The sequence below is a fragment of the Anomaloglossus baeobatrachus genome, chromosome 4 (assembly GCF_048569485.1).
Source record: "Anomaloglossus baeobatrachus isolate aAnoBae1 chromosome 4, aAnoBae1.hap1, whole genome shotgun sequence".
In the NCBI taxonomy this organism is placed as follows: Eukaryota; Metazoa; Chordata; class Amphibia; order Anura; family Aromobatidae; genus Anomaloglossus; species Anomaloglossus baeobatrachus.
Window position 1 is genome coordinate 516135688 of NC_134356.1, and position 26653 is coordinate 516162340.

General features: G+C 50.3%; 1 protein-coding gene and 1 pseudogene across 1 annotated transcript; both read left to right on the forward strand.

Annotated features, from left to right (window-relative positions):
• The first annotated feature begins 284 nt into the window (after positions 1 to 284).
• On the forward strand, positions 285 to 1230 carry LOC142302591 (olfactory receptor 2G3-like; annotated as a pseudogene).
• A 10807-nt stretch (positions 1231 to 12037) lies between these two features.
• LOC142301765 (olfactory receptor 2B8-like) lies at positions 12038 to 26632 on the forward strand. Its single transcript, XM_075342786.1, has 2 exons — positions 12038 to 12107; positions 25688 to 26632. Exons 1-2 carry the CDS (start codon positions 12075 to 12077, stop codon positions 26630 to 26632), a joined length of 978 nt encoding a protein of 325 aa, XP_075198901.1. The 5' UTR covers positions 12038 to 12074.
• Positions 26633 to 26653: the final 21 nt, after the last annotated feature.

Here is a 26653-nt window from a genome sequence, read left to right on the forward strand (position 1 = left end):
TTCATTTGTTAATTTTCATATTCTTTATTTATTACTTTTGTCAGATTCAAGTTATTTCTGTGACCATTATAGGTTTTTCTTTTATTATTTATTAACAAGGGGTACCAACAATATTGACCACATGTGTATATGCTCCTTTATAGTGGATTCCTATGGTGACAAATGCCCTGTGTTGTTTCTGTTTGAAGCATCCATTTCACGTATATGTTTGATTGTATAGGTTAGTACGCCTTTCACATGGTGTGAACAGAGCTTAACACTCATTTTTTCTCCAGACTGTCATTATGGTCACATGGAATTCCACCACTGTGGACGAGTTCATTCTTCTTGGACTATCCAATACTCAGGACTTGCAGATATTGTTATTTATTGTATTTCTTTTATGTTACATCATTTCCTTGATAGGGAATATAGTGATTATCTGGATCAGTAACATAAACCCTCGACTTTAATACCCCGATGTACTTCTTTCTGAGAAATCTCTCCTTCTTGGACATTTGGTATACATCAAGTATTGTTCCCAAGATGCTCAAAAATTTTTTATCTGTGAAGAAATCCATATCGTTTATTGCTTGTTTCACCCAAATGTTCATCCACCTTTCTCTAGGAGGAGCAGAGTGCTATCTACTGTTGGCCATGGCCTATGACCGGTATGTGGCCATTTGTAGCCCTTTACACTACACTAATATCATGCATCCGGCCTTGTGCATTAGGGTGGCAATCCTATCTTGGGTTGGCGGTATAGCAAACTCAATATTCCAAACAGTCTTTACTTTACAGTTGCCTTTTTGTGGCCCTAATGTTATTAACCATTTTATCTGTGAGGAGCCCATCTTGTTAGATTTAGCCTGCAGAGATACATCCCTTAATAAGATGATCATTTTTCTCTGTGCGTTGCTGATAGCTGTGCTCCCTTTTTTCTTAATTCTTGTTACGTACATCTATATAATTTCCAGCATAATGAAGATAAGCACCTCCAAGGGGCGTAGAAAAGCTTTTTCCACTTGTGCTTCACATGTTCTTGTGGTCACATTTTTTTATGGCACCATTTTCTCAATGTATTTGAAACCTGGAACTATTCATGTCGCTAACCACGACAAGATAGCGACCTTGTTCTATAGCGTTATCACACCCATGTTAAACCCTCTGATCTACACTTTAAGAAACAAGGATGTAAAAGAGGCATTGAAGGAAGCCACAAAAAAGAAGAGCATGTTAAACTTCACCTGAGAAATACATAAAACTGTGCAGTAACTCCCAGCATGCGAGCGAGGGCAATGGCTGCAATACACAGCTATAGCTCATCTCCAGTATCTCAGTGCTGTACATCCTCTGAATGCCACAATCAATAGAAATTGTGATAGTCAATGGATAGATTGGAGGGAGAACCAATTTAAAAAAATATTTGTGATGTAGTTAATAGCAATTTGTCTTCAGATTTTTGATACCCACAGTAAAGCAGCATAATGTAGAGACACTGAATCCAGTAATATATCACTTACTTGGCTGCCTCATGCAGTTTTGATACAATAGGTTTTATTTGCTGTAGATTCTACCAGTTCTCTGAATCCCAAGAAGCTTTATATAACCACACCCACACCATTGATTGGCAGTCTTCTGTGTACACTGTGTATAGGCAGAAAGCTGCCAATTATTAATAAGGGCGGGATTATACAAAGCTCATAAATATACATGGCAGCAGGTTTATTAGTCCTTAGGTGATAATTTCCTGATGATAAAACAGGCATTTTTTTTTATAACTACAGCAAGCAGCCCATTAGGGGAAACATGACAAAAAAAATGCACAGTGTGGACAGCAAAATAGAAATCTCATAGACTTTGCTGGGAGAAGGAATTGCATGCATCTAGGTGCATCTCTGTGACCTCAAAAACACACCAAAAGATGCCCTGTGTGAACATAGCCAAAGTCTTCTGAAGGACCCTGGAACTGTCTGACAAGGATCAATGTCATTAGTGCATACTTATTCACTAACAACTGACTGTGTAATATTAGGAGTGAATAAAAAAAAATGTACATTTTCACAATAAATATAAGTCCTGAAAAAATAAATAATATACACATATTTCTTATTCTCAAGACAATAACAGCCTATACTATACATTTATAGCATAACTAATATAATAATTTACGATGATTTGCAATTTTGGCAAAATAAAAAAGAATATAATTTAATCCCTAATGCTTATGTGGTTTGGATGAGTGAGGCCCTGTTGCTGTGATACTCCATTTCCAGTTGGTCATACGTTAATGGTGTTGCAGTGAATGCCGAAATAGTCTAAATTGGTGTTTTCAATTAAAGACATTTTAACACGAGTACGAGGTAGAGTCTTGTATGTGGCTACTTAGAGGGAACCTGTCAGGTACAATATGCACGCAGCATCACGAGCAGTTCTGGGTGCATATTGCTAATACCTGCCTAACCGTCCCTGTATCTAGTAGCATAGATAAAGAGATCTTTAGAAAAAGTATTTCTATAGATCTTTTATTATATGCTAATGAGCGAGGGGACTAGTCCCAAGGGCGTTATATCCCCAGACTAGTCAGTCCTCTTAGCATGGCAGCTAAGCGGTGAAGCGCGTACCTGTGTCCGCTGTCACCGCGCTTCTGAATACCTCGGCACTTCCAGTCATGCGCAGTAGACCTCATCTCAGCCGGAACATGTACACCCGGCTTCATACTGCACATGACCGGAAGTGCCTGGCATTAAGAAGAGCGATCACAGGTACGCACAGCACCACTGGTGACGCTGAATTGAATAGCATGTTCGTATGCCCCTGTGGGCGTACTAAGTTGCTGAAAGGGCACACTAGTCGGCGATATAACGCCCTTGGGGCTACTGCCCTCGCTCATTAGCATACGATAAAAGATGTTTAGAAATACTTTGTCTAAAGATCTCTTTATCTATGCTACTAGATACAGGGATGGTTAGGCAGGGATTAGTATTATGCACTCAGAACTGCTCATGGTTCTGAGTGCATATTGCACCTGACGGGTTTCCCTTTAAGACTTACTAAATGTATTAACCCCTCTGAGCCTGTTTTCACCTTCCTGACCAGGCCAAATATAACAATTCTTAAAGTGTCACTTTGTAAGGTCAGAACTCTGGAATCCTTTAATATTTCTCAGTGATTCTCGCAGTTTTTTGGTGACAAATTTCACTTCATAATAGTGGTACATTTTGGTTGATAGGATTTGCATTTATTTATGAAAATATTGAAAATTTGACAAAATTTTTTTAAAAATGTAGCAATATTTTGAACTTTGAATTTTTATCCCTTAAACAGATAGTTATATCACACAAACGTATTATTAAATAACATTTGCCAGACATCTACTTTACATCAGCACCATTTTTGAAACATAATTTATGCTATTAGCAAGTTATAAGGGTTAATATGCGATTCTCAATTTCACATTTTTCCAACAAAGTTTACAAAACCAATTTCTTTTTAGAGACTACATCACATTTTTGGTGACTTTGTGAGGCCTAGGTGTCAAAAATACCCACAGGTGACACCATTCTAAAATCTGCACCCCTCAAAGTACTCAAAACCACATTCAAATAAATATATTAACCCTTCAGGTACTTCACAGGAAGTAAAGCAATGTGAAAAGAAGAAGTGAAAGTTTGACTTTTTCCCACAAAAATATTGGTTTAGCCCCAATTTTTTTTTTCACTAGGGTAATAGGACAAAATGGACCATATAATGTGTTGTGCAATTTCTCCTGTGTACAGGGATAGCCCATATGTGGTGTAAAACTATTGTTTGGGCACATGACTTGAACCAGGAGGTGGAAGTCCAAGTGGAAGAGGAAGTGTATGTGTCGGTGTAGATGGAATAGGCAGAAGAGGTAGCCAACAAAGTTTTTTTTTTTCAGGCCGGGCTTGACGTTTACCGAAAACAACTCATCTGTCTATTCTTTGATACCTGTCCACAGCTCTTGCGCACAGTGTTTGGTCCATAATCTGGAAGCAGAAAGAATACCATTTTATCATAAACTGGCCACAACCAGGTGCTCCCTGCAAGATTTCAGACAGAGGAGTGAAAAGAATTATCAGAAGAGTTATCCAAGAGCCAAAAAACAACTGTGGAGAGCTACAGAAAGACCCAGCAAGTACAATTATTTCAAAGAAAAATTCAACCTCTATGGCCTATATGTACGCTCACCACGCAAGACTTCATTGCTGAACAAAAAGCACATTCAAGCGCGTTTAGAGTTTGCTGAAGAATAGTTAGAATAGCTCTCTACCTAAAATTTCCTCACTACATTTCTTTACTCCTCATCTAACTCCTATTAACCATACCATAGCTAAAACTATATCAACTTATCCTTCCTTGCAACTGACATAACCACTAGATGGCAACATTTCTGATCATAAAATCCATTCTAAACTCTACTACATCTTACAACCTGTCTGTTACCTAAAACCTAGTTAGCCCATACAAAATGCCTTGGTCAGCACCTGGCATACCTGGACAACTGCCTGGCCCTGGACAGCTGGGGTGGCCCACTCGCCTTCCTGTGGCCCCCGAGCAGATTTCCAAGGACTACAAATAGTGCTCTGGCGGACAGCCGCACTTTGCTGGCTGTCAGCCCTTTAAACCAGCCAACCACGCGTCTGCAGCATTCACTGCTGAACACTGCATGCACGTGCATTGCAGGCCGGGGTACTTCTGTGGGTGGAGCTAGTGCGGAATGCCCTCCTGTCTCACAGATGAAGAGGAGTGGCTGTTGGCTGCCGCTTCCCCCAGTGCTGTCTGCATGTGCCCCCAGCATCTACAGGGCCAGTATGTATACCCCACAGGCCTCCAAGGGCAGTATGTATGCCCCGCCCCACCGGCCCCCAGTATCCCCAGGGCCAATATGTGTATGCCCCCAGGGCCAGTATGTATGCCTCATAGGGCCCCAGCATTCCCAAAGCCAGTATGTATGCCCCACTGGCCACCAGCTTTCCCAGGGTCAGTATGTGTTTGTGTGGTGCCCTGGACAAGCCAAGACGTCACAGGTACTGCAACAGCACACCCCACACCCCGGTTAGGCACATCAGTCACACATGCAAATCCTTGTTGCCTCCCTCCAGGGGCTGATGTCCACATCAGGTGGGGTGGAGCCAGGCGGTTGGCCCACCCACTGAGGAGTTCACAGTCCTGGAGGCAGGAAAAGAGGGAGAGAACGGTGAGGGAAAGCGAAAGGAGAGGATGAAGTGGTAGTGGAGCAGACTGACCATGTCCGGGTACGTGGCCCGGGCATCCAAGAGCAAGGTTGGCAGACGGTGGTGACCGTCTGCAGGAGAGGCCGATTGACGCATAACCGTAAGGACCGGGGACGGGCGGTGGCCCACCAGTACCGAACCGGGGAGCGAAGAGAAGCCAGCACCATTCGGCAGGGCCTACGGACCCCGACTAGGCTTGGAGTCGCCGTTAAACCGGTCAAATCCGTCAGCGATGGGAACCTCCGGGGTTTCCCAGCAGCAAAGACCCGACTGTAGGCAACCGCTCAACCGTGAAGGGAAATACAGCTACCGCCACAGCTAGAGTTCCCAGGGCCAGAGCCTGCGGGAAAAAAGGGGCTCCTCTGGCAAATACACCGCTGGGGAGCGGGTTACCGGTGGGAAGCCATCGGAGCCGAAAACACATCACAGGTGCAGGGAGAGACAGTCACCGCCAACCTATCGGGAGTGACAACCGCAGCCGGCTGCGGGACCCGTCCATCCAGCCGTTTGTTTTACTAGAGACTCCGTCTACGTTATTAGTTGAGTGAGTACCACCGTGCCATCTGGCACCGCGCTGCCCCCGCGACCCTGCACCTCACCAAACCCCGCCATCCACCTTTCAGTCAGCATCACCGGGCCCCGGGACCACCAAAACTCCCAACCCACAGAGGGGAGAGAAACATCTCGGCTGCTCCCTGTCATCGCTCCCGGGATCCCCGTCCAGAGCAGCGGTGGTGTCCCCAACTTCACCACAAACCATGGGTGGCGTCCCGGACCGACTTCCCAAACCCCAAAAACTAATCCCCTTTCACTCACGGGCGAGGAGCGCCGCTCGAGTCCCCGGATCCGGCCCACCGCTCGAGCCACCGAGCAGCAGTAGCAGCAGCGCCGGACCCGAGCGTGGTGAGCGCAGCGTCCCCTCCCCGCCCGCGACAACTTGGCGTCACGAATAGGATCTTACCGTTCTACCGCCTGGTAGGAGTGCGCCTTGTGTCCCCCTGGAGGCGTCCAGCCGAAAATTTTCAGAAGCCGCCATCTTGGGCGCGAAAAGTTCCCCGCTCGAGCGTCTTCCCGAGCAGTGGAGGCGCGAAAGCCGAAGCTCCGCCCCTGAAGAGGTGGTGCCGGAAAGAAACCAAAGGGGGATGGAAACAAGATGTCTGCGACCGACGGAGCCGCTGGAGGAGCGGTGGACGTAGCCACAGGAGTGCCTGTGGATGGGAATGGACCCGGCCGTGCTCTGGCCCTTGCTCAGGTGATGCCGTTCTCCTTGCCCTATGTGCCCAGAGCTACCTGACTGCCGCGATGGGAAACCTGACACTTTGCAGGTCTTCCGGAAGAAGCGTAGCCCACTCCTAGAACTGTATCCCCTGACTGATAAGCAGCGTGCAGCGGTAGTGCTGGGGCAGCTAACCGGCACGGCTGAGCAGGAGATGGAAACCAGGGCCGACGGGGACCGGTCCTCCGTGGCCACTATCTTCGAGAAGCTACAGATTGCCTTTGAAACTCGCACCGGAGCTGAGCTGCGAATGCAGTTTTACCAATGCCGACAGCGACCTACCGACAGTATTAGAGACTATGCCCTGCATCTGCAAACTTCTCTCCGTACACTGAAGCGGGTGGATACCATCAATGATGCTGACAGTAACAAAATGCTGGCAGAGCAGTTCGTGCAGGGGATGAGATCCCCGGAGGACCGCAAACAGCTTCGGCTGTGGGCCTTAGAGCACCCTGATGTGGACTTTGCCGTGTTGAAAGAATGAGCCATTAAAGCTCTGCAGCCCCTGGCGTCCGATGTCCCTGGAGCGGCCCCGTGGCCAGCTGAGACGGCTCCTATCGTGGTAGCTCCTTCTCCCCCAGCTCCCGCAGCGCCTGCAACTTCTGGCGGAATGATGGAGGAACTGGCTGCCCAAGTCCGTCGAATGGATGGAGACCTCGCCAAAATCTTCGCCGCACTTCAGCCTCCAACGAGACCCAGGCCCCCGGGGGAGTACAGCTCGCCGACCGCCCAGATGACGTCCCCTGGATGCAGCGGAGGAGGGCTAATGATCCACGGTATGGACCTCCAATCTGTTACAGGTGCAGCAAGCCCGGCCACTACTCCCGACGGTGTCCGTTAAACGAGCAACCCCTGGGGCCAAGGGCCAATCCTCAGGAGTAGAACCCAGTGGCCCCCCCGACTGGCGGGACCGGTTCATCGGGGCCCGCCCCATCATCCCTCTGGCCGTGTATGGCGTCCCGCTGATGGCGCTCCTGGACACTGGATCTCAGGTAACCACGATGCCAAATACACTATATCAACGGTATTGGGGGAATGATGAACTTGCCCCTCCAGACGGCAGCATGACATTGATCGCCGCTGATGGCCTCCCCTTGACCTAAGTGGGGTACAAACGAGTGGCTATGACTGTGGGGCGGACCGAGCTGCAGCACCAAGGAATGATCGTGATAATGAATGACCCCAGCGATCATGATCCGAAGGTAGTGCTAGGAACGACTGTAATGGAGCATTGCATGAGTGAGGTGCTGACCCTACTACAACAGCTGGCCGCCACCGCAGCAGAAGGCCGACAGAGGGCTGTGCAGCGCGAGATTCGGGCCTTGATGTATCGGCAGCAAGTGAACTCTGCGGGAGGAGAGATTGGGGGAGTGAGAGTGATGGATGTGGCCCCATTAATTGTGCCTCCCCAGAGCGAAATGATGATTTGGTGTAGGGCAGCGGTAGGTCCCCAGGGACGTGATTACCCAGCCATGGTAAAGCCCATGCCCTCCGAACACTGGCCCACTGTAATGGCCGCCCGGGGAGTGGTAGACGTTAAGAAGGGGAGAGTGCCCGTGAGGGTGTTAAACTGTGGGGAGGAGGAGGTTAGGCTTCCCCGGTACGCTAGCCTTGCCAAGCTGCTTACCCTGGACCCCCACACCATCCAAGAGGCAGTTTCCCCGACCTCCCCGCCTTCCGCCAGTCACCACACGTCCCCTGAACGGTTAGATGAGTGGTGTGGAGAGTTACACGTAGGCACTGATGATACCCCCACACATCACAGAGACGGGGTATACCAGGTAGTGCAAGAATATGAGCAAGTTTTCAGCAAACACCCGCTGGATTTTGGGCGGATTAGAGGGGTCCAACACTACATCCCCACCGGCAAACACCCCCCATTAAGGAGAGGTATAGACCTATCCCACCCGCACACTATCAATGCGCCAAAGACATGTTTCAGAACATGAAAGAGGCGGGGGTTATTTGGGATAGCTGCAGTCCCTGGGCAGCTCCGCTGGTGCTGGTCAAGAAAAAGGATGGCACCATGAGAATGTGTGTGGATTACCGGATGATCAACCAGATAACGCATAAAGATGCCTATCCTCTGCACCGTATTGAAGAATCTCTAGCCACGCTGAGAACCGCTAACTACTTCTCTACCCTTGACCTCACCAGCGGGTACTGGCAGGTGGCCGTGGCACCCGAAGACCGTGAGAAGACCGCCTTCGCTACTCCCATGGGACTCTGCGAGTTCAACAGCATGCCGTTCGGGCTGTGCAACGCCCCTGGAACCTTCCAACGGCTAATGGAATGCTGTCTGGGACATCTGAATTTTGAGACCGTCTTGTTGTACCTGGACGATGTAATTGTGTACTCTCAGACATATGAAGCCCACCTGGAGCACTTAGCTGAGGTGTTCGCGTCCCTTGCCAAGTATGGGATGAAATTGAAACCCTCCAAGTGTCACCTGTTGAAGCCCAGGGTGCAGTACCTCGGACATGTGGTGGGCGTGGAAGGCGTCGCCCCAGATCCAGAGAAGATCACTGCCATACAAGACTGGCCGAGACCGACCACGGTGAGGGAGGTGAGACAGTTCCTGGGTCTGGTGGGCTACTACCGCCGCTTCATCAAGGGGTACACGAAAATGGCTGCCCCCATGCAAGACCTCCTCGTGGGACAGACCAAGGGTGGTAGACCTCCTGGAACCCCGTTGGCGTGGGGGGAAAAGCATGAAGAATCCTTCCGCCAGCTGAAGACGGCTTTGACCGGGGAAGAAATCCTAGCGTACCCCGACTACAGCCTCCCATTCATCCTCTACACCGATACCAGCAATGTGGGCTTGGGGGCGGTATTATCCAAGGTCCAAGACGGAAGGGAGAAGGTGATCGCTTATGCTAGCTGAAAACTCCGACCTACGGAAAGGAACCCTGAGAACTACAGCTCTTTCAAGCTCGAGCTCTTAGCACTGGTGTGGGCTATCACCGAGCGGTTCCGCCATTACCTAGCAGCAGCCAAGTTCACCGCTTACACGGACAATAACCCATTAACCCATCTGGATACAGCTAAGCTGGGTGCATTGGAGCAGCGGTGGGTGGCCAGGCTAGCCAATTACGACTTCACCATCAAATACCGGGCCGGCCGTACAAATACTAATGCCGATGAACTCTCCCGGATGCCCCACCTGTCGGAAGAGGGGCCGGATGATGACGACCTCGAAGAGATCGAGTTGCCTGCGTTTCACCGGCCGCTAGTTGAGAAGTTGCGTGTCCATCAGCAACAGGTGAACCTAGACCCGCTGCCCAGTCAGGAGTGGCAAGAAGCTCAGGACCAGGCACCTGCTGTCCGCTTGGTCAAGACCCTGGTGGAACAGGGCTCTGCTGGGATAGACCCTGCCGCCCCTGCCGAGGCCCAACGCCTGTGGCGGGAACGAACCCGGCTGTACCTGCACCAAGGGAAGTTGTATCGGGAGTTGATCAACCCGAAGACCCACGAGAAGGTTCGCCAGCTGGTGATTCCCCAGGCTAACGTGCCCACTGTCTTACAGGCATACCATGACGGGGCCGGGCACTTCGGATGGAAGAAGCTGGAAATGCTGTTGAGGGAGCGGTTCTATTGGAGTGAGATGCGGGAATCTGTGGAGGCCTGGTGCCGAGAATGCGGTCCCTGCGCAGTGAGAAGAAGGGACGAGGCCAGCCAGAAGGCCCCTCTACGCCCAATCATTACGCATCAACCACTGGAGCTGGTTGCCCTCGACCATGTGAAGCTCACTCCTAGCCGAAGTAGGTATACTTATGCTCTGACCATTGTGGACCACTATTCAAGATTCATGGTGGTTGTCCCAGTCAAGGACTTGACCGGCCGTACCGCTGCTAGAGCATTCCAGGCCTATTTCTGTCGGCCGCACGGATACCCAGAGAAGGTGCTTACCGACCGGGGCCCGGCCTTTGAAGAGGAGGTATTCCAAGAATTCTGCCAGTTGTACGGTTGCAAGAAAATTCGGACCACGCCTTACCATGCCCAAACCAATGGCATGTGTGAAAAGATGAACCACTTGGTCCTGGGCCTCCTCAAGACGTTACCGCTGGAAGAGCGGAATCTGTGGCCGGAGAAGCTACCTGACCTGGTCGATATGTACAACAACATCCCTTCCAGCTCTACGAAGTGCACACCGGCATACCTGATGAGAGCTCGGCTTGGTCGACTGCCAGTAGACCTAGAAATGGGGTTGGAGGCCCCAGAAGCACTCCCTTCGACTGCAGGATGGGACGCTCGTCGAAGAGCGCAGTACCGACAGGTCCAGGACTATGTGGAAAAGAACTTGTGTCAGAGTCGGAGGCAGCAGGAGCAGTGCTTCAACAAGAAGGCGCCTGCAGGTCCCTTTCAGCCGGGGGATGTAGTCTTGAAGCGAAAGCGAAGGACCCATAAGCTGGATGATCAATGGGAGAAGACCCCGTATGTAGTACAACCCACCGATTGGGAGAATGGGAAAGCCTACCAGATCAGCCGTGACCAGGGGAATACTTTGGCCACGGTTTCCCGAGACCACCTGAAGAGGTGCCCACCACCATTGAGGACGGCAACTGAAGCCCCGGCCACCGAACCGACTGAGGAGAAGGAAAAAGGGGTAATCCACACCATGATGGGCGATTTCCCGGCCGATTGGCCTACACAGAACGACGCAGTGATTCTTCCAGTAATACTGTTCCCACAACCCGTGGAGGAAAAAGAGATGGAAGTGGCCGTTAATGACCCAGCGCCCAGGGATGTGCCTGTACCCAGCTCCCCTATGCCTCTGCCTGCCCCACACGATAGCCGGGGGGAGGAACCAGCTGTGTCATCTGCCTCACTGCCTACCACCACAGACATTGGGCCACGTAGGTCCACACGTCCCAACCTAGGTCGACCCCCGCTTAGGTACAGGGAGACTACCATTTAGGGGTGTGATCTGTTGAATGTATGAATAAGTAATCGAATGATAAGAAAAGTAATCAACCGAAGTTTATCTGATTTGCAACCGTGATTGAACCGGCCGTTGCCGGCAACTAGTCCCCGTAGGGAGTTTCTGCACCGTTTGCGTAAGAAACTGCTTATGGACATGCCCGAGAACTTGCAGGGCAACCACAAACTTGTGGCATGTAAATATATTTGCTTTATTCCATGACCGCCTCTGGAGAGGCAGATTGGAGGAAGGGCCCGCAGCAGAGTAGGCTGGGGCCCGGTCACCACCTGGACCGGTGGCCATCCTCCGGGGGTCAGGGGTCCCCCATGGACGTGGGTCCCCTGAAAGGGATCGTACCCGCTCGGGCAGCCTGGTGATGGACTGGGGCAAGGGGTGCTGCCCACTTCCTAGGGGCAGCATCAGAGCCAGGTTGTTTGGGCGGGGGGAGAGCAGAAGCCGTTACCGTTAATAAAATTGACTACCGTTAGCAACGTTTAAGAAAGTGCCTCCCGTAAGGGAAGATTTATAATATACTTATGTTTAAATGTTTTATATGTTTTTTCCCCTTTTTCTACAGTTACAAAATAAAACCGGTGATGGACGGGCAGCCCGCGGACGGTCTGCGTTTAACCAAGGGGGAATGTGGCTCCCTGGACAAGCCAGGATGTCACAGGTACTCCAACAACACACCCCACACCCCGGTTAGGCACATCAGTCACACATGCAAATCCTTGTTGCCTCCCTCCAGGGGCTGATGTCCACACCAGGTGGGGTGGAGCCAGGCGGTTGGCCCCACCCACTGAGGAGTTCACAGTCCTGGAGGCAGGAAAAGAGGGAGAGAACGGTGAGGGAAAGTGAAAGGAGAGGAGTGAAGTGGTAGTGGAGCAGACTGACCGTGTCCGGGTACGTGGCCCGGGCACCCAAGAGCAAGGTTGGCAGACGATGGTGACCGTCTGCAGGAGAGGTCGATTGACGCATAACCGTAAGGAACGGGGACGGGCGGTGGCCCACCGGTACCGAACCGGGGAGCGAAGAGAAGCCAGCACCATTTGGCAGGGCCTACGGACCCCGACCAGGCTTGGAGTCGCCCTTAAACCGGTCAAATCCGTCAGCGACGGGAACCTCCGGGGTTTCCCAGCAGCAAAGACCCGACTGAAGGCAACCGCTCAACCGTGAAGGGAAATACAGCTACCGCCGCAGCTAGAGTTCCCAGGGCCAGAGCCTGCGGGCAAAAAGGGGCTCCTCTGGCAAATACACCACTGGGGAGTGGGTTACTGGTGGGAAGCCATCGGAGCCGAAAACACATCACAGGTGCAGGGAGAGACAGTCACCGCCAACCTACCGGGAGTGACAACCGCAGCCGGCTGCGGGACCCGTCCATCCAGCTGTTTGTTTTACCAGAGACTCTGTCTACGTTATTGGTTGAGTAAGTACCACCGTGCCGTCTGGCACCTCACCAAACCCCGCCATCCACCTTTCAGTCACCATCACCGGGCCCTGGGACCACCAAAACCCCCTACCCACGGAGGGGAGAGAAACATCTCGGCTGCTCCCTGTCATCGCTCCCGGGATCCCCGTCCAGAGCAGCGGTGGTGTCCCCAACCTCACCACAAACCGTGGGTGGCGTCACGGACCGACTTCCCAAACCCCAAAAACTATTCCCCTTTCACTCACGGGCGAGGAGCGCCACTCGAGTCCCCGGATCCGGCCCACCGCTCGAGCCACCGAGCAGTAGTAGCAGCAGCGCCGGACCCGAGCGTGGTGAGCGCAGCGTCCCCTCCCTGTCCGCGACATTTGCTCCACAGGCCCCCAAAAGGCATTATGTATGCTCCACAGGCCCCCAGCATCCACAGGTCCAGTATACAGTATATACTCCACAGGCTCCCAGCATCCACAGGGCCAGTATGTATGCCACACAGGCCCCCAGCATCCACAGGCCAGTATATATGCTCCACAGGCCCTCAGCATCCTCAGGGCCAGAATGCATGCCCCACAGGCCCCAAGCATCCCCAGGGCCAGTATATATGCCCCACAGGCCCTCAGCATTTTCAGGGCCAGTACATATGCCCAAAGGCCCCAAGGGAGTATGTATATCCCGCAGCCTCCCTGCATCCCCAGGGCCAGTGTGTATGCCTCACAGGCCCCCAGCATTCCCAAGGGCAGTATGTATTCCCCACAGGACCCCAGTGCCAGTACATATGCCTCACAGGCCCCCAGCATTTACAGGGCCAGTGGGTATGCCCCACAGGTGCCCAGCATCCCCAGGGCCAGTATGTATGCCCACAGGCCCCCAGTATCCCCCACTAATGTGTATGCCACTCCTCCACCCCCCCCAGGGCCCAGCATCACCCAGTAATGTGTATGCCCCAGAATTTCCCAGAATGTGTATGGGCCCAGCATCCCTCAGTAATGTGTATGACCTCCCAGGCCCCCAGTAATATGTATGCCCCACATTTCCCCAGCGTTCCCCAGTAATTTGTATGCCCCCCCCACTGACCCCAGTAACTGTATGCCCCCGGTAACTAGCATGCTCCTCCAATGATGTCTATGCACCCCCAGTAATGTGTATGCCCTCCTGTGATATGTTAAGGCATACTGTATATGGCTATTCCACATGAAAGAAAACCAGCGGTGTACATAGAAATCATGGCCCCTCATAGTCTTTCAAATATTATAATAACCGCCACATAGCCTTCCATATAGTATAATGTGGCCCTATATTGCCCTCCATATTGTATAACACCCCCATATAGCCTTTCATGTATAGTGGGGGAAATAAGTATTTAATCAGCCACCAATTGTGCAAGTTCTCCCACTTAAAAAGATGAGAGAGGCCTGTAATTGACATCATAGGTAGACCACAACTATGAGCGACAAAATGAGAAAACAATCCAGAAAATCACCTTGTCTGATTTGGAAAGATTTTGTTTGCAAATTATGGTAAAAAATAAGTATTTATTCATCTACGATATTCAAGATTTCTGGCTCTCACAGACCTGTAACTTCTTCTTTAAGAGGCTCCTCTGTCCTCCATCATTACCTGTAGTAATGGCACCTGTTTGAACTTGTTATCAGTATAAAAAACACCTGTCCACAACCTCAAAAAGTCACACTCCAAACTCAACTATGGTGAAAACCAAAGAGCTGTCGAAGGACACCAGAAACAAAATTGTAGCCCTGCACCAGGCTGGGAAGACTGAATCTGCAATAGGCAAGCAGCTTGGTGTGATGAAATCAATTGTTGAAGCAATAATAAAAAAAATGGAAGACCACTGATAATCTCCCTCAATCTGGGGCTTCACGCAAGATCTTACTCCGTTGGGTCAAAATGATCACAAGAACGGTGAGGAAAAATCCTAGAATCACATGACGGGACCTAGTGAATGATCTGCATAGAGCTGGGACCACTGTAACAAAGGCTACCATCAGTAACACACTACACCGCCAGGGACTCAGATCCTGCAGTGCCAGACGTGTTCCTCTGCTTTTCAGTAAATGTCCGGGCCCGTCTAAAGTTTGCTAGAGAACATTTGGATTATCCAGAAGAGTATTGGGAAATGGCATATGATCTGATGAAACCAAAGTAGAACTGTTTGGTAGAAACACAACTCATCATGTTTGGAGGAGACAGAATGCTGAGTTGCATCCAAAGAAACCATACCTACTGTGCATCATGGGGTGGCAACATCATGCTTTGGGGCTGTTTTTCTGCAAAGGGACCAAGACGACTGATCCGTACATGAAAAAATGAATAGGGCCATGTGCCGTGAGATTTTGAGTGCAAACTTCCTCCCATCAGTAAGGGCATTGAAGAAGAAACGTCACTGGGTCTTTCAGCATGATAATGATCCCAAGCAGACCTCCAGGGCAACGAAGGAGTGGCTTCGTAAAAAGCATATGAAGGTGCCGGAGTGGCCTAACCAGTCTCCAGATCTCATCCCCATAGAAAACCTTTGGAGGGAGTTGAAATTCCGTGTTGCCCAGTGATAGGACCAAAACATCACTGCTCTAGAGGAGATCTGCATGGAGGAATGGGCCAACATACCACCAACAGTGTGTGCCAACATTGTGAAGACGTACAGAAAACATTTGACCCCTGTCATTGCCAACAAAGGATATATAACAAAATATTGAGATGAACTTTTGTTATTGATCAAATACTTATTTTCCACCATAATTTGCAAATAAAAGCTTGCCAAATCAGACAAGGTGAATTTCTGGATTTGTTTTCTTATTTTGTCTCTCATAGTTGTAGTCTACCTATGACGTCAATTACAGGCCTCTCTCATCTTTTTAAGTGGGAGAACTTGTACAATTGGTGCCTGACTAAATACTTTTTTTCCCCCCACAGTATTTTAATGCTCCCATATTGCTTTCCATGTTGTATAATGCAGCCATCATAGCCTTCCATAGAGTATAATGCTCCCACATTGCCTTCTACGTAGTATGACACAGCCCACATTGCCCCCCAGAACTTAAAATGCAGCCCCCATAGGCTTCCAAACAGTATAATGCCCCCCACAATGGACTTATTGATTTGAAACAAAACAAAAACACACCACCTCTCCTAATTCTAATGTTGCTCCCGTCTCTAGTCTTCTTATTTTCCATCATTGCTTTCAACTGTATCAGAATTTGCAATGCAGATAGAGTTGAAAATACGATACCAGGCGAGGGGCAGTGCCGCTGCTGGCACCAGGCCCTTCAACTCATGGGCCCCATAGTGGCCACATGGGCTACCGCCAGTAGCCTTACGACACTAGAAGAAACTTTGCTCAGGTGTTTCCCAGTGTTAGGAAAGTTGGGAAAGACTGAGTGAAGTGTATAAACAAAGCAAGCGAAAGTTTGATAACTTCTATAATGTATCTTATGTAAAAAGAACACCGAGTAAAGCGTCATTATTACTTCTTATTTTTTTTAATTGCAATCTGACACATAATCCCCAAGGTTAGAGAACATCCGCGAGGGAATGCCGGAGGATTATAAATTATAGCAGTAATCTGAAAGTCTGCTCTACTTCTACTCACATCTACATGGCTGGGGGAGCAACTAAAATGTGCTGTAGTAATGGAATTACTTCTGGTGTAGGCAACTCTATAGAGAATTCTGAAGAGGGTGTAGAGAAATACAGGATGTTGTAGATTTAGGTCTAGAAGATTTGTCGTAGACTTCAGTTATGTGACATCAAGAAATGAGCTTTAAAGGTAAAGGACAGTAATGATATCTGTATACTGTTCATTTGTGGTTGACATTTGCATTGAAGCCTTTGTTAGCAGGGTCTGTGAGATTCAATCACTTTCACCAAAACAGATCGTTCTACTTTTTCAGTAACATGACAGACCTAGCAGAAAAAAAGTCAGCCATATTATCCAACAAAACTAATACACATCCAGGATGCAGCAGCCCCACGATAATGGCGGAGGCAACACAGACGCAACAAACTGATGAAACAACCATTCACAACCGACCATTCATGGATGGTTGTCTTGTGTTAGAACGGCAGATGGATAAAGCTTATATAGGGCGCCAGTCACACAGGTACGTGTGATGCACAGTATCCGGCTTACGGCCTATTAGTGACATACTATTAGATCAGGTGGGCTTCCCCGCACTATATAAGTACACCCACAGGGACAGACGCCCGAGTTTACAAGGTTGACATTGATGGGCCTCGCTGCATTCTGCATAGAAATTTAAAAAAAAAAAAGAGTGTGCAGTAAAGTATAAATATATATCAAGTATTGTTCTACATTTGGCCAAAATACACAATCTTACAACCCACGTCAAGGGTCCTAATTGTCTGGCGAAATAGAAGAATTGCCGACACTTCCTAAACTGAATTGTCTTGTGAGTCCTTACACTAAGTTTAAAAGCAAAAGGACACAAAAAATGTAAAAAATAAAACATAGACAAAAGGGCCGTATTTACCAACACAAGTCTTAAAACTATTGCACCTTTTTTCTGCCATGAATTTTTATTTGTTGTGCCCTTTTGCACAGCTAATAACAAGTAAAATGGGATCGAGTAATTATATCCAATTGGGAATGACGATTGCAAAATTTAGTCAGTTTTTACTTAAAACTAGTTACCAATGACAAATTCCCTGGTCCTACCTGGCACAATTAACCCTAGAACGCGCAACCATAGAAATCTACAATAGACAACAAGTAACCTAGCAGGCCTGCGAGGCTCCACGTATGCATTCTAGGGTTAAAAAGGGGTTTTCTTATATGAGTATGAAGGTGTACACTAGCCATCCTCTTAGCAGGTAGGCTGTTATGTTGGGCATGTAGTCGCTATTATTTTGCAATGTATGTTTGTATATGCCATTATTGCATTTTTTATGTCACGCCACAGCACCATGCCTCCCATCTTTTACGGAACATAAAGGACAAACTGACTCGAGCTGTGCCACATTTTGACCACATTAACTAGCCACACACTAAGGCTGGTTTCAGACGTCCGTGTTTAATCAGGCACCAGTCACACGCATGTTTATGGTCACACGTGTGTTATACGTGTGTCACACGTGTGACATCCGTGTTTGCATACATGTGACACGTACCGGGTAAAACACGTGTCTCTGCAATGAAAAGATGTTCTATATTTACCTGTATCCAGCGGTGATGTCTTCTGCCTCCCGCTCCTAACCCCCGCTCATTATTTTCATTGATTATTCACTGCCCGAGGATTTGGAAGCCGGAGCATCGCGGGGACAGCGCCGGACAGCACAGCCGAGAACAGCACCGCCGGGGACATGTGAGTATACAGCGGTTTGTGCAGTGACATCCAGGGGGTCATCGGAGTTCCCAATGAACTCTCATGAACCCCTGGAAGTCTCCGTCGTGACACTCGCTGTAGCACAGTTGTCACAGGGGTGTCATCAGGAGGTCATCAGAGTTCATTGGGAAATCTGATGACCTCCTGGACGTCCCTGCACACACTGCTGGCAGGATACTCACCTGTCACTAGCGATGTCCCCAGCGATGCTGTCCTCGGCGGTGCTGTCTCCAGCGCTGTCACTGCGATGCCCCTGCTCCCAGCTGCTCACCGCAGTGAATAATCAATGAAAATAATGAGCAGGAGTCAGCATCGCTAGATACAACTAAATATAGAAAATCTTTTTATTTAAAAAAAACGTGTTTTCTCCGGTCTGTGTCACACTGATGTCACACGGATGTCATCAGTGTGCTGTCCGTGTGACACCCGTGCTGCCGCATAAGAAACGGACATGTCTCCATGTGATTGTGTGGGGAATAGCGGGGCCAAACGGTCTGTGTGAAAACTTGGCTGTGTGAGTACACAATAGAGTAACATGGGTACGTGTGACATCTGTGTTAAAAACGGATGTCACACGTACCTAAAACACGGACATCTGAAACCAGACTAACCCACACCCATTTGACATTTCTTTCCACCCCAGCAGCAGGAGAAGTCAGAGGGGTGGTGGCAGTGAAGGACATTCAGCAGACACCTGAGGCTGCAGGGTGTAGACACAAATCTCGGACTGTCCCGCTGCTTACAGGACGGTTGGGACTAGAGATGAGCGGATCAATTCACGAAACTTCAGTCCAACTTCCTTGTCAGTGGTCTCTGGTGGCTGGATGGGAGGCTGCGTATTCCTACTTACCAGTGTCCCCTCTGTGGCTTTTGATTAGCCAAGGCTAGTGCAACATCATTTCTGACTCATGTTCTTCTCTAGATCGAGATCTATGGATTTATTTTTTGCATTTTCATTCATAGCCATAGCATCCAGTAGTCACTCATTTCTATGTACGCTTACTATATGACATCTGGGGTTTTTGTGTCTGCAAGTCTGTGGTCACAGTTTGCATAAATACTGTGTTTTGTCATGCATTTTTTTTTATAGTACAGAAACACCTTGATTCTACACTTAAAAAAGTAACTGTTTTTTTTTTACGTGCTCTTGAAGGAGGGTACCAGCTACTCCTGAGACTAAAGGCCGCTTTACACAGTGCCACATCGCTAGTGCGTCACGGGCAATATCGCTAGTATGCGTCACATCACATGCACATAACTTTCTAACAACATCGCTGTGGCTGGCGAACAAACCTTTTTAAGGGGGCAGTTTGTGCAGCGTCACAGCGACATTACACAGCGAGCCACCAATAGAAGCAGAGGGGCGGAGAGCAACCGCATTAACGTCACTCCCACCTCGTTGCCGGAGGATGCAGGAACGCTGTTGTTCGTCGTTCCTGGGGTGTCACACGTAGCGATGTGTGCTGCCTCAGGAACAACGAACAACCCGTGTCCTAAACGAGCGACGATATTTGGGAAAGGAAAAACGTGTCAACAATCAACGATTTTGTGAGTATTTCGGATCGTTAGCGGTCGCTGGTAAGTGTCACACGCAACGACGTCGCTAACGAGGCCGGATGTGCGTCACGAATTCCGTGACCCCAGCGATATCTCGTTAGCTATATAGCTGCGTGTAACGGGGCCTTAAGGCACAATGATTGGGGTTCGCAGAGGGTTGAGCCCCAACCGGGTCCATGCGGGAGTGAGGCCCGCTGACATCAGCGCCTATTTCACCTAGATGTGCATCCATGGACACATTAACTGCAATACACACAGCCAGCCAATCAGAGGCTGGCAGTTGTTTTTGTTTTTTTTTTTTACAAAAATGCTATTAATCTGAAGATATTGGGTTAATTTGCAGGTTAATAGCATTCTTAAGCCGAATGGTTGCTGTACTAAAGGCCTGGCTACCTTGAGTAAATAAGGTTGATTCCTTCCAGGAGCCTCTGGCTTTCAGTCATACAGTTCATCAGTACAGAGCCGGCTGTCAGTCAGTGCCAGAGCATGGTTATAGCCACCCTCACTATGTACTGAGCTGTGCCTGAAGCCGCTGTGGCGCCCCTGAGGCTTCCGTCGCCACAGGTCATTGCACCCCACCAGCGGTGTGATGCCCCATTCTGGGAGAGGAAGAGAGTGAACTCCGGTCCCCTGGTAAATCCACACTACACCCATTGTTAGGTACATACTAGGACCAGGGAAAGTGGCAGGCAACCCTCCCATGCTGCATGCTGGGAGGGGCCGTAAGACCCATCCCTGCTCCTATAGGTTACAGCTTAGCAACTGGGAGGTGGGAGGAGCCACAAGAGTGCAGACACAGATAGGAAGGTCTAGTGAAGTCAGTCTACCTCAGGGAGAGCAAGGGTAAAGAGCCAGCATGTAGTTGGAGAACAAGAACGAGAGAAAGGAGGGAGGAGGAGGCCTGCGTGAGGCAGGCAAGGAGGAGAAAGAAAAGAAAGAAAGAAAGAAAGAAGGAAAGAAAGCTCCAAGTCAGACAGGAGCAGAGAAACTGAAGGAGACGCTTCCTGGTGAAGACCCTGGGACCCAGAGGTCCAGGTGACACCACGTAGGAGACAGAAGGAGTCGCAGGGCCGCGGGTAGTCCTGGAAGTATCACGAGCAGGCCTAGAGGTACCAAAGAGAGAGGGCCCTAGAAGTGCCACGGGTAGTTGTAGGCTGCGGTGGCCTGTTCCACAGTATCATCGGTGGAGGGACTAAGCTGCGACAGGGGACGGTCCCTAGAGACTGGAGGAGTGCAAAGATCATCTCCAAACAGTAAAAACCGAGGCCCAGGGATGTTGTAAGCTCCCAGGGCCAGAACCCATAGACTTCCAGAAAAGGGGTAATCAGCCGACAGGTGACCCCCCAGCCTGGAGGCTGTAGTGGAGGCCAAGCCAGGTCCATCCTAACAAAGGCAAGGCTAAGGAAGACAGCGGAAGAAAGAGACACTAAGAGAAGGGCACCGGCTTTCACTCTCAGAATCACCCAGAAACGGCGGAGGTCCCTGACAGTGGTCCCAGCAGTCCAAGGGTCCCTACAGCTGTGACAAGAAGTGTGAGTAAAGAACTTGAACTGCACCCTTGAAGTGGTCTCTGTTATTTCAGCTGCATAGACATTCACAAGCACCAACTGTGCCCCGGGCATTGCTCCACCTGTGGGGAGCAGTACCACCATTGCTGCCATAACATCATCCCGGTGGCCTCACACAGCAGCGGCGGCTTAATAGCCGCATACCACAGGTGGCGTCACGAACACAACCATTAACAAGCAAGCCACATATTCTACTGACACCCACCAGGGCCACGGAGCCGGGCCCAGCCACCACTGACTACCACCGGACTAGTCCGTCCCGGCACCGGGTGTCCCATAGCCCTGGGGTGGGCGAGTCAACTTTGGCGTCACGAACAGGATTTCGTGCTCGGTCTAACCGGGTACTGTGCGCCTGAAGAAACGTGTGACAGACTGTGTACTTTACTGAGAAACCGCCGCCATTAGCGCTGCTGAGAGCGGGAAGAAGGGGGGCGTGTAAGAAGAAAGGGCGCGAAGAGAAGCCCCGCCCCCTTGTCCAAGAAAAGCGCGCAAAGCGGTGCCCGCCATAGAAAACGGAAGAAGAAGGAGTGGCGACTAGATAAGCTGGCTGGCTGGCAGAGAGAGCCTACACGCCCGACCAGCAGATAAAGAAAATGTACCTGATACTAAGCGGAGCGGTGCCGGCCGTGATGGGCTGGGCGTCAGTCTGGCGCCAGTTGCTAGTGCAGCCTTCGGCCCCGCCTCCGAGAAGGAAAAGGGAGCAGCCGAGTGGCGTGGTCGAGCACTCGAGCAGTGTTCCAGGCAGCATTCCCCAGGTCGGAAGCATGGCGGAGGAGCTGCAGCAAGGTGCACCAGGGACCGGAAGAGTGGATCCCGAGCTGGACCTGCTGAGAGAGGAAATGCGAGTCCTGGCCCGGAGGCTGAGCAGCGTGGAGGTGGAAGCGGACCGGCAGAAACACCGCTGATACCGGAAGGCCTGGGCCAGTGGATGGATGCCGCGGAGCAGCAACCGGGTGAGCTAAATGAACCCCCGATCCGTCCGGACCCATGGCCCCGCCACGCGCCCCCGACCAGCCTCTTCACCGACCCCCTGGCTTTCCCCGCCAGCCCCGCTGACGCCCGGTGGGGCACCGGAGGCCTGCCTGAGACCCCCGCAGACGGAGCCTGGGGAGGGGTGGACCCGGAACAACTAGTGGGCCCCCTGCCGAGTCCCCCTGTGAGCCTCCTGGGAATGGCATCCCCGGGAGTGAATTGGGACGCAGCGCCCATAGAAACCAGGGGACTGCAGCGGCCGCTGCTCCCAAGGGAAACTCCCCTGGCCAACGAGATGACGTGCCGGAGGCTGGTGGTCGAGTACCAGAGGGAGCGGGAACTCCGGGAGGAGAAACGGAGGGCCCGAGAAGTCGCCAATCTGGCCTCCAAAGAAGAGGTCAGGAAGGCCCTGAAGGGAACCGAGTGCCCAGTAAGACGGGGCACCGTGGTTGATTTCCGGCAGAAAGGCGGCTGGGGCTTCATCCGGGAGCCCGGTCTGGGCAAGGACGTGTTTGTGGCCCGGAGGGACATCGAGGAGCACCTGCCCAGAGGCCACCCAGGGCGCGATGCCAAGCCGGGTGATGTGGTGGAGTATACCCGGCTGATGGGGGACCGCGGATGGTACGCGCTGCATGTACATATCCTGCAGGAAGAAGCGGCCCCAGAAGAGCCAGAGTGGCGCCGCACAGTGCAAGAGCGCAGCATCTCCCCTAGCAGCAGCACCACCTCGAGGCCGACCCGGGCCACCGAACTGAGCAGAGGTCCTGCGACAGTCACTCAGGAGACGCAGACCAGGATCTCCATGGCGTGTGTGATGCAGGGAGCCCGGCCAAAGCAGGGCCCCAGAGACCACAGCAACAGCCCCCTGCAGACAAGCAGCCCTCTGCAGCAGCGCCGTGCGACACCTGCAAGTAGCCCACTCCAATCCAGGCTGCAGCACAGCGCAGAAGGTCAGGGACCAGCGCCCAGGGGACCCAGACGATGATATCGTCGGCATACCTGCTGCCAGGAGCCATGCCGGAGTGGGACCCTGATATCTACCCTCGAGAGTAAAGAAGATGAAGAGATGCTGAACTGTACATAGCCCCTCATTCTTTTTGAAGAAGTCCCTTGTGTTTTGCCCCTTATTCTTTTCGAAGATGACACCCTTTCCTGCTGTACTGCCCCTAATGCTTTTTGAAGACGTCACCCCCCATGTGTATGTGTTACCGGGCCACTGAACTGGAATGTGGGCCCCGGTGGAAGTGTATGTGTCATGTCATACCAGGCCACTGGGCTTAGTGGCTGGTATGTTGTTTATGTGTCCTATGTAACCAGGCCATTGGACTTAATGGCTGGTTGATTGTGTCGTTTTGTCGATTGAAAGAAACGAACTGTCGGGCTACTGGACTTGTAGTAGCCAAAAATGTAATTAGTTGCACCCGTTGTGCCCCCTACCAGAATTATGGGGGAAGTGCCCAAACTGTGCAATGAACTGAAAGTGCACACATAGTTTCTTTATAAGAAGTTCGCAACGTTCACTGATATGTGCCTCCCATAAAGGGAAGAAATGTTTTATTGTTTTATTACTTTGCATAACAAAAATGTTTTTGCAGTTCTTCCACATGTTTTTGTTTTTTAGCCCGAGGACGTGCTGGGATTTGCTGTGGGGGAGTGTGGCGCCCCTGAGGCTTCCGTCGCCACAGGTCATTGCACCCCACCAGCGGTGTGATGCCCCATTCTGGGAGAGGAAGAGAGTGAACTCCGGTCCCCTGGTAAATCCACACTACACCCATTGTTAGGTACATACTAGGACCAGGGAAAGTGACAGGCAACCCTCCCATGCTGCATGCTGGGAGGGGCCGTAAGACCCATCCCTGCTCCTATAGGTTACAGCTTAGCAACTGGGAGGTGGGAGGAGCCACAAGAGTGCAGACACAGATAGGAAGGTCTAGTGAAGTCAGTCTACCTCAGGGAGAGCAAGGGTAAAGAGCCAGCATGTAGTTGGAGAACAAGAACGAGAGAAAGGAGGGAGGAGGAGGCCTGCGTGAGGCAGGCAAGGAGGAGAAAGAAAAGAAAGAAAGAAAGAAGGAAAGAAAGCTCCAAGTCAGACAGGAGCAGAGAAACTGAAGGAGACGCTTCCTGGTGAAGACCCTGGGACCCAGAGGTCCAGGTGACACCACGTAGGAGACAGAAGGAGTCGCAGGGCCGCGGGTAGTCCTGGAAGTATCACGAGCAGGCCTAGAGGTACCAAGGAGAGAGGGCCCTAGAAGTGCCACGGGTAGTTGTAGGCTGCGGTGGCCTGTTCCACAGTATCATCGGTGGAGGGACTAAGCTGCGACAGGGGACGGTCCCTAGAGACTGGAGGAGTGCAAAGATCATCTCCAAACAGTAAAAACCGAGGCCCAGGGACGTTGTAAGCTCCCAGGGCCAGAACCCATAGCAGACTTCCAGAAAAGGGGTAATCAGCCGACAGGTGACCCCCCAGCCTGGAGGCTGTAGTGGAGGCCAAGCCAGGTCCATCCTAACAAAGGCAAGGCTAAGGAAGACAGCGGAAGAGACACTAAGAGAAGGGCACCGGCTTTCACTCTCAGAATCACCCAGAAACGGCGGAGGTCCCTGACAGTGGTCCCAGCAGTCCAAGGGTCCCTACAGCTGTGACAAGAAGTGTGAGTAAAGAACTTGAACTGCACCCTTGGAGTGGTCTCTGTTATTTCAGCTGCATAGACATTCACAAGCACCAACTGTGCCCCGGGCATTGCTCCACCTGTGGGGAGCAGTACCACCATTGCTGCCATAACATCATCCCGGTGGCCTCACACAGCAGCGGCGGCTTAATAGCCGCATACCACAGGTGGCGTCACGAACACAACCATTAACAAGCAAGCCACATATTCTACTGACACCCACCAGGGCCACGGAGCCGGGCCCAGCCACCACTGACTACCACCGGACGAGTCCGGCCCGGCACCGGGTGTCCCATAGCCCTGGGGTGGGCGAGTCACCGCAACTCTATGACCAAAAGCCGAAGGCTGCAGGAAGGGGTAAACTGCATTTCCTCCCGTAGCCGGTCATCTAATGTGGCGGACCCACGGCTTTAGAACTCTACTAACCTGCAGATTAACCTTACATCTGCAGATTAATAGCATTTTTTTACATGATGGGTTCCTATTAAACACATGAAAATGATTTGGATCTGTGTCTCAGAAAAAAAAAAAAAAAAGGTGTGTCTACTATAAAATATATATCATACAATTTTGAGCACAGAATTTGCAGCTGTTTTTATCTGGCTATTATACAGTTATCTTAGTAAATGTTACCTTATTGAATATTATTAATAGAATAATGACATTTTGTATTATCATTTTATTGATGTAATGTTCTTCATTGCTTTCAGGCTTTGGCAATGGGCACGAGGAATTTGACCACTGTGGTGGAGTTCATCCTTCTAGGACTAACCAGTAGGCAGGACATGCAGATTTTGCTATTCATTGTATTTCTTACATGTTATATGGTTTCTTTATTCGGTAATTTGTTAATAATTTGGATCAGTAACATAAACCCTCGACTCTTTACACCAATGTACTTCTTTTTGAGAAATCTTTCCTTCTTAGATATCTGCTATACTTCATGTGTAGTTCCTAAAATGCTCATAAACCTCTTAGCAGTAAAGAATACTATATCTCGTATGGGATGTGCTACCCAAATGGTTGTCCACATGTCTCTAGGAGGGACCGAGTGTTACTTGTTACTGTCAATGGCCTATGACCGCTATGTGGCTATATGCAGCCCCTTACACTACTCAAATATTATGCATCCCATTTTGTGCATGAAGATGGCAACTGGTTCTTGGGTTATAGGCTTCATAAACTCAATAATAAACTCTGTATATACATTACAGTTACCTTTTTGTGGGCCAAATGTAGTGAATCATTTTTTCTGTGAGGTACCCACACTGATGGAGCTGGCTTGTACAGACACCTCTCTTCATAGGACGGTCCTTTTCTTCTGTGCAATAGTGGTAGCTGTCCTCCCATTTTTTGTCATCTTTTTTACATATGTTGATATCATTTCCAGCATAATGAAGATTCGTACCACAAAAGGACGGAGAAAAGCAGTTTCCACTTGTGCATCACATGTTATTGTGTTCGGATTATTTTACGGCACCATTTTCTTCATGTATTTGAGGCCTGGAACTATTCATGTCTCCAACCAAGACAAAATGGCCACCTTGTTCTACAGCATTATCACTCCAATGTTAAATCCATTGATTTACACTTTAAGAAACAAAGATGTAAAATTAGCACTGAAGGAAACCATAGGGAAGAAGATCGGAGTATAATGGATGTCATCTTCCCAATTA